General features: G+C 47.2%; 1 protein-coding gene across 1 annotated transcript; it reads right to left on the reverse strand.

Moving 5' to 3' along the window:
• Positions 1-1193: 1193 nt before the first annotated feature.
• On the reverse strand, positions 1194-6043 carry SOX4 (SRY-box transcription factor 4). Its single transcript, XM_054721431.1, has one exon. It carries the CDS (start codon positions 5291-5293, stop codon positions 3902-3904), a length of 1392 nt encoding a protein of 463 aa, XP_054577406.1. The 5' UTR covers positions 5294-6043; the 3' UTR covers positions 1194-3901.
• Positions 6044-9006: the final 2963 nt, after the last annotated feature.

The raw sequence follows: 9006 nt of genomic DNA on the forward strand, positions 1-9006 counted from the left end.
AAATACGCAAAATAAAAATTTGGAAACTAGTAGCTGTAATAGTCTTTAAAAGGTGAAATTATATTGAAACATGACAATTATATTATTTTGGAGGGGCTTATTATTGCTTTTCATTGACCCCAAAAAAATTGCTCATTTTGGACCACACGCTCCAAAAATGTTGTCTTCTAGCTGAGCACGCCGGGACAGACACTCCCTTACCTATAAGCAATCCCGGATGACTAAAGGCTTATTTCCAAAGACTCCTTTTAACCCCTCCTCTCCAGTGCTGAAAAATTGTAAGAAATATAAAGCACACATTTTTAATTAACAAACGTTTGGAAAATGAAGAGGGGTTTTGTGAATGGCAATTGTTAACCCTCAAAATAAATAATAGTGCTACTTAGTAAGTTGCAGGTTCCAAACCAAATACTAACGAGCCTCAGGAAATCCAAGGCATGCCCGTCTCAATAATACTGGTGGGCCTGATGCTTATAAAAAGTGTAAGTCTCCACTAGCTCAGTGTGTGCTACACACAGATTCGGAGGGGGAGAGCTCTCCTCCTTGCCCTCAGGGAGCCAGCTTCTCCCAGGTCATCCTTATTGTTGCATTTCACCTACATTAATAACCACGTTGGGCGTGACACAAAAATGGAGATTTTAGCACCACATGAACCTTTCTGCTTTTGAGGAAAAAATAAATCATTCAACTTTCACATTTCTTAATTGGTAATAGCTTCCTCCTCCACAATATATTAATAATTTAACAGGCTTATTTGTTCTTAATCTGTGGAAAATAATTCTAGCCCTGCTAGGTGGTGACCATGGGCAAGTCAAGGAGAAAGCAGCTTTAGGAACATAAAAGTTAAGAAAAGATCAGCCAGCCAGTTTCATCTTCAAAGAATTGTCCACGTTGCCCCTCCCCCCTTTTAAAATTTCAAGACAAAGGGCGATTTAAAAAATGTGGTGAACTCAGAAAATTCCTAGAAAGCGTGTAGAGTTGACACATATTCAGCCGATGCCATCATTTCAGGGTCAAGGCCTGCCACATTGGGCCGAGAGGAACCACATATTTATTCCTCAGTAAGATGGCATTTAATGGTCTCCTCTCTGAGAGCTCACTGGTTTCAATGCTAAGGCAGATGGTGAAGTTTCCACACACTGTAGGGCGCTCCTAATCTTCGGCTTCAGGCATAAGAATGACAAAAGTCAAGATTTAGGGTTCAGTTCCAGCTGATTTTATTTCCTTCTCAAAAAAAGTTATTTACAGAAGGTATATATCAACAATCTGACAGGCAGTGAACTTGACATGATTAGCTGGCATGATTTTTCTTTTCTTTCCCCCCAAACATTGTTTTTGTGGCCTTAAATTTTAAGACAAATATTCTACACGGCATATTGCACAGGATGGATGGCAAAAAAAAAAAAAAAAAGTTTAAAAACAAAAACCCTTAACGGAACTGCCTTAAAAGGCAGACGTCCTAGTGCCTGTCATGTTATATTAAACATACATACACACAATCTTTTTGCTTATTATAATACAGACTTAAATGTACAAAGATGTTTTCCACTTTTTTTCAATCTTTAAACACAACAGCTATAAACCTGAACACATATGCTATCATCATGCCATAAGACTAAAACAATTATATTTAGCGACAAGTAGAAAGGATTAAATAGTCAAATACAAGAATGAAAAACGCAGTACATAGTGTCGCGAACTCAAATCGGCATTTAGATAGATCCAGTGGTTTAAACGGCACGTTTTTGCTTATAAAAAAAGTGCAAAAAAGATGTGGTTTACAAATTAAAGCTACAGGATCCCTTTTTGCTGTAAATGCACCAGTTTTAAAGCCTTTGCACAGAACAGTATTTTGTTTACAAAAATGTGTTTTTCTTAAAAGCGTACAGTGTTTGGCTAATTCTCCTCCCCTTTTCATAAGACTGGGGTGGAAGGGTGAATACTGGTGGCAGGTTAAGGGATACTGTCACTTTAAGAAGCCTGCAGATTGAAGTGTAAACATGGAGAAATTAGGGGCTGATTTTTTTAAAACTGTGAGATATTAACCAGCCGCCCTATTATAAAATCAGGAAATCCAAACAGCGATTTACACCGATTAACACCCCCTTTATATATTTTTTACAAAAATACACTGAGAAAATAATCAAACGTTTTCATCTCTCTTGTCTTTTTTTGTTTTTTAAAAGTGTCAAAAGTCTACATTTAAATATAAAAAATTAAAAGTTAAAACTCTAGCCCTTCAGTGAAGGAGACGTAAAATGGCGTGGGTAACAACAACTACAAAAAAGAAAAAAGGAAAAAAGAAAGAACGAAAGAAAAAAAATAGAAAAAGGAAGGAATAAGTAAAATAAGAAAGAAAAAAAAAGGGACAAAAATAAGAAAAAAAAATGTTTGGCCAGTATAAATACGTCCACATATAAAATGGCATCTGATTACATTTACAAGAAAAAGAAATACGAGGATGGAGCATCGGTGAGGGAAAAAAACACGTCTTCTCATTTACACCTAAGAAGGAATAAACACATACACACTGAGAAAAAATTTGGTCCTGAATTGTTTTTTTTAAAGTCCAGCACAGATTTGAGTTGCGTTTGAATCCTTTAAACAGTTAAGAATGAAAAAAAGCTGGTGATAATTTTGTTGTAGGAATCAAACAGAGCGCCATCTATCTGCTTCTTATATTATCCTACACTATTTCAAAAACTGCTCAACAGTCTCATACAGAAATCTTTAAAAGATAGACAGGAGAACATGCTATAGTAACCCCACCAGTGAAATAATCCAACACCATCACGATTCCAATTAAGAGAAGAAAAAAACCTTTTTCCCTCCCCCGAAACCACTCGCCCTCCACCGCCCGGGACCGCATCCGACAGCCGCCTCTCCTCCCGCGCCGCGCCGCGCGGGAGGTCCCCTAGCTGGTTTCATCCACGTGGAAGGCGGGGGGCCCCCGAGCCGCCGCCACCTTCTCCCCAACGTGCAAATCCGTCTCAGTTTGTTACTCGCCCCCCTTTTCCAGTTCTTGTCCTCGGCGCCCCCGCCCCTGCTTCTTCCAGCCAGGTTCTCGGGTCACTTCCGAGCGCCGGTGCCTCCACGTCTCCTCCGGCTGCAGGGGCAAAGCGGGGGGCGGGGGGGGGGCGCGGAGAGGAAAAAAGACGGGCACGGGCCAGCGTGGAGTCTCAGTCCTGGCTCTGGAACCAGCGCGGCCCCCAAACATCTGCCATCGGTCAAACTCGCCTCCCCGCGCCTTGTCTTCTTCAGGAAAAGGGGGGGAGGGGGAGAGGGGGGGCGCGGGGTGCATAGGACAAAGTCCCCAGAGGCGCGCTGGATATTTTTACCGCCCCCCCCCCCCGCGCCCCAACCCCTCTCTTGACCAAGAAACAAAACGACAAAAAAAAAAATAAAATCCCTAAAGGGGGCGAAGAGAGAGGGGCGAGATTCCTTCAGTCTCCAGAAAATTCCCAAACTCGGCTTCTCGCGGAGGCGCAGACAGACCAGTCCGGAAGCCCGGAGGGAGGGGGATGGGGGGGTCTCTTCACGCAAAGGGGAGGACATTCAAAGGAGCTTTTTTTTTTTTTTTTTTTTTTTTTGCCATCACAACAACATCCACAACAACAATAAAAGGGCGCCCGTCGCCCGCAGCTCCACCGCGTTCCCGGAGGGGTGGGGGATGGGAGCGTGGGTCCCCGATATCGCCGTGCGCTCGCTCTCCTCTTCGGCGACCCCCGAGGCGGGCAAACCGGCCGCGCGCTCATCACTTTCTTTTCTTTCTTTCTTTCTTTTTTTTTTTCTTCCTTTTTCCTTTTTCTTGTTTCCCTCCCCTTTTTTTTCTCTTTCTACTCTCTCTCTGTCCACCTTTTCTCCCTCGGTCACCCCGGCCCACCTCCTCCAGCGCGCGCCGCTAGTAGGTGAAGACCAGGTTGGAGATGCTGGACTCGAGCCAGTCCCCCGAGATCATCTCGCTGACCTCGGGCGTGCAGTAGTCCGGGAACTCGAAGTGCGAGCCCGAGCCCGGCTCCAGGGTGAAGTCCAGGTCCCGGTCCAGCGCCGACGACGAGCTGAAACTGCCCAGGGACATGCTCTCAAAGTTTGAGCTGGGGTTCAGGTCGAGCAGGTCGTCCTCGAACTCGTCGTCGGAGGCCGAGGAGCCCGCGGAGGAGGCCGAGGAGGAGTGGGACGAGGCCGACGAGGACGCGTGCGAGGGCGCGCTGGACGGCGCGGGCGAGGCGGCGCGCAGGCTGGCGTAGCCGCGGTGGTCGGCGGGCGAGCGGCCGGCGGCGGGCGACGAGGCGGCGCTGCTGCGGCCGCTGAGGCTCGGCCCGTCGGGCGGGCAGCCCGGGCCCCCCTCCTCGTACAGGCCCAGGGGGTCGCTGGGGTCGGCGGCCGCGCCCACGCCCGCGGGCGACGCCGCCGCGCTCAGGCCGCCGAACAGGTAGACCCGCTTCACCTTCTTCTCGGCCGGGGGCTTGCCCGGGGCGGCGGCGAGCGAGGCGGGGGCCGAGGCCGCCGCCGAGGCCGCGGCGCCGGGAGTCCGCGCCTTGTACAGCGAGTGGTGGTCGGCGGCCGCGGCGCCCAGGGGCAGCAGGGCGGCAGCCCCCGCCTGCTCCGCGGCGAAGGACGAGGCGGCCGCCGCCTTCCCGCCGCCCGTCAGGATGAGCTTGGCGTGCGGCTTGCTGCCCCCGCCGCCAGCCACCTTGGAGCCGCAGCTCTTTTTCTGCGCGGGTTTGGAGTTGGCGCCGCCGCCGCTCGCGCCGCCGCCTCCGCCCCCCGCGCCGCCGCTCCCGCCGCCGCCCCCGTGGCCGCCCCCGCCGCTGCCACCGACCTTATCGCCCTTCTCCCCCGGCTTGGAGGCGGCGGCGGCCGAGGAGCTGGCGTTGGCGTTGCCGGACTTCACCTTCTTCCTGGGCCGGTACTTGTAGTCGGGGTAGTCAGCCATGTGCTTGAGGCGCAGCCGCTCCGCCTCCCGAATGAAAGGAATCTTGTCGGTGTCTTTGAGCAGCTTCCAGCGTTTGCCCAGCCGCTTGGAGATCTCGGCGTTGTGCATGTCGGGCGACTGTTCCATGATCTTGCGCCGCTCGATCTGCGACCACACCATGAAGGCATTCATGGGCCGCTTGATGTGCCCGCTGGGCGTCTTGCACCAGCTCGGGTCGTCGGCCTTGCCGCCCGTGGAGGCGGTGGAGCCGGGCGTGGGGGACGAGGCGATGCCCAGCTCGAGGCCGGCGCCCGAGTCCGAGCTCTCGCCGGCCAGCAGCGCTTCCGTGTTCTCGGCGTTGTTGGTTTGCTGCACCATGGCCCCGGCTCGGCGAGCGCCCACGCGCGCTCACAGCCTCGCGGCGGCTGCAGCACGATCGCCGGGCCCTCCCGGCCGAGCGCACGCCGAGCGGGAGGACGCTCGCGGCGGCCGAGCGGGCCCCTCCACTCCCGGTCGGGGCGGAGGTGGGCGAGAGGAAAGTCTCCAAAAGCTGAGGGGAAGGAGTCCTGCGCCTCTTGCAGAGGAGTTATAGTTCCCAGGCTGGTGAGTCTCTCCCTCCCTCTTTCTCTCTCTCGCCGCGCCGCAGTTTGCTCTGTCTCTTGGCTCTGAGTCTGGAGACCGTGCTAAAGTGGAGAGGAGTTTCTTGAATGCTGCTTGCTGAAGCTTCCAATGCAAGTTTCTCGCCGCCTCCCAGGCAAGTCTTTTTTTTTTTTTTTCCTTCCCCTGAAGCAGTTGATTCCAGTTCACTAGCGCTCTCAGGAGCTCAGGAAAGCGACATCGTCTGTATCACTTAGTGCCTTTCTTACAATGCAAAGCAAAAGAGACTGGCTCCAGGACTCTGTGGGCGGAATCGGCACTAAGGAGTTTGTGTAATTATTTTGTTGCAAGGTAGGAAGCCAGAAAGCCTTCATGCAACAGACTGGCATGAATAAATGTATGTTTTCCCCTCCCTTCTGCAAGAAGGGAGCTGGTGATGGTAGAGTTCCTCCAGTGCAGACTCCTAAAGAGCGTGCAAGAACTAGAGACCCTGGAGCGAATCCGGCCTCTTCCCCTCACACACTGTTTCTCTTGCTGCAGCTTAGAGCAGACCCCAATTCCGCCTCGCGCCTCTTTATCCTTTCACAGTCTTGGCCCGGGCCAATCAGCCGCTGTAACCAACGCTTCCTCGTGCCAAGCCCCTCCCCCGGGCTTCCCATTGGCTTGGAACCCGATGCAATAATAATCTCCGCGTGCAATGAGAAGCTCCAAATCTGACCTCATTCCAATTTACAGAGCAAACTTTTTAAAAGGGCTAGAAGTACAGCTGAGATTTCTGCTGCCTCTTTTTTGCTTTTGCTGTGTGTGTGTGTGTGTGTGTGTGTGCGTGTGTGTGCGCGCGCGCGTGCGTGTATGCGTGTGTGTGTGTGTGTGTGTGTGTGTGTGTGTGTGTGTGTGAAGAGGATGTTAATGCATGAAATTATTAAAGGGAGAGACGGAAATGTATTCTAACCATTATGTTAGATAACAAGGGGCTGGGAGTGGGGTGGGGGTAAGGGTGAAACACTGTAAATGGAAGCTTTCTGCTTAAAAGCCAAGTGATTATTTTTATTAGTTCTTTTCACTATTGGAATAAAGAATCTAGTCTCTAGTGCAAAATCTGTTCCTAGGCTCCTTCATAAAGCCAACGATGTAAAAGGGGAGGGAGAGCTTCAACAGTAAATCAATGGATATTGAAAACCATTAAGAAAGTGGTACCTAGACACCTGTCATCACAATTACTTTAACTCTAGGTACAGCACAGATGCTGATGTATTGTGTAAATCCCTTCAGAGTAATTTTTGTGCTGTTTGTGGACGGCAAAAAAGAGGAATTTCTGCAGTAATTACTTGCTCTCTTAACCAAACAGGGGTTATTTAATGATTTAAACACCTATAAATCCTGGATAGCCCAAACAGAGGAGCTTTTCCTTGGAGCACACCAGGCAGTGTGCTATAATTAATTCAATGGGAGAATTTCTATAGAGTTATAGGATGATAACGGCGAGTAAAGGATGGGAATCTATTGTACTTTCTAAATATTTGTTTCCACATTTTCAAAATTAAACATTACATCACTCCCTGTCCTCTCCCCCAAACCCTCCTACATATATTTTTCCTGTTTATCCCTCCTATATATTTGTTACTTGAATCAAAAGGAACTAAAAGGCCAGGGCAAAGAGCAACTGTAGAAGAAGGTGGTAACCGGTAGCGGAAGAGAATGGAGCCTTTGGATTTGTATCAGACCTGGCTCTTGGTCCTTCTTACTGGTTTTGTAACCCTGGGGATGTGACCAAGTCTGTTTTCCTCATCTGATACTGGGACACTAGGAGCTACTTTACATAGGGTTGGTGTGAGGGTTCAATGAGTTTGATGTATAGTAAGCCCTCAGTGAATGCTATTATCCTTCCCTTGATAATTCAAATGCTTGAGATACTCCTCCACATAGAAGCAGCCTATTGTTCAAGAGACTAAAAGATGGCCACTGATGTGAAAAAATAATCACAGATCATGGATGTGAACCATCCAAGGACAATAGTGGCAATCCTGTGGTCTCAACGATTTTAAAAGAAAGGGACTTTGTGAAAGCACTGTGAGCAATGTGGCAAAGAAAAGGTGCTTACTTAGTCAGAACACATGTTAATGTGGCCACAGAAATTACCTTTGTTCCAAAGTGTGAAAATTAGAATTCTAGTAAAAATTGGTCCTCCCTAACACCATTAACAGTGAACTGTTTTTTACAGGCCAGTGATGGGTGGTTGGGGAGGGCCAACTCAACATAATTAAGTCAGCTTTCGATTCAGACCAAACTAGTGCTAGGCAGCAAATTTCTATTTATCTTGTCAAACTTTTAAAGTATGTAGGCTGGCGAGAGGCCCAGATTGTCAGATTTAGAATTTTACTGGAAAGTACACCCTTTGGAGACATGTGAGTGGATCTCTAAGGATCAACCACAAGTAAGAATGTTTTTGTGGGTAAAGGCAAACAATTTTTGACTATTAGTTATCCACGTTATATGCTTTTTCTTTTAGAAGGAGAAACAGATCTTTAAAAAAAAAAATACCCACAGACACTCTTTTTGCATATAACAAAGTTGGTGTGTTATCATGCACTTAAATTTCTTTGGTATGCACACCAAAATGCACCCGTAAATATTATCAATCTGACATTAAAGTTGCTCTAAGAGGACTGTTTTTTGTAAAACCAATACTGTCACTAAAATAAAAAACATTAAATACTTTATTTTGGAATTTGTACCAACAAATGATTTGAGAGTAGCTCTTTCGTGAAAATTCAGTCAAGGTGAGTATCAATGTAATGGTTTATATTTCTAAAGCCATTTATGCTTCCACCACTGAATATGAAAAGTGGAAGTTAATCAAAGCAGTCATAGTAATTTTGTTTATGTTTAAAGCACAAAATTTTTTTAAAAGTATGTACCCCCCCAAAACAACAACAACAACAAAAAGCCCCTGGCCTATTTCTGTTGTTCAATGTATTTTCTGTATTGCAACAAATCCAACAAATGTTTAAAAACACCATTGTCACATGCCACTAAGGAAGAAAACCTGCCAATGAAACTGTGACACCCCTCAGTCGTAGGACATAGACCTATTTCAGAGATTTTGAAAATGAAAATGTTCTTAGAATGGAACTTTTGTTATTATTTTATTTAATATTTTAATTAGTATTAGTCATTTCTAATAACTTTGTAAGATTATTATAGTATATATGAATGCTTAGACTTCTGAAGTAGGTTTGTTCTTATGTTAGTAATTCTCTTAAAATGTAAGAAAACATGTGGTAAACAACCTTTTATTAAAGTCAACCTTTCTGGCCAACTGACTAAGTATGTGCACACTGCAATGTATTAGGCCTCTGACTAATAAATAATGAGAAAAGATTGCTGGGTTCTCATTACTTAATTACACGTGCTTTATAACCAGTTCTCCATTATTGACATTTCCCCCCCCAAATACAGATATTTGGTGGCCCCTACTAAATCAGTACTCAGTG

This window comes from Eptesicus fuscus, chromosome 9 (assembly GCF_027574615.1).
Source record: "Eptesicus fuscus isolate TK198812 chromosome 9, DD_ASM_mEF_20220401, whole genome shotgun sequence".
NCBI lineage: Eukaryota > Metazoa > Chordata > Mammalia > Chiroptera > Vespertilionidae > Eptesicus > Eptesicus fuscus.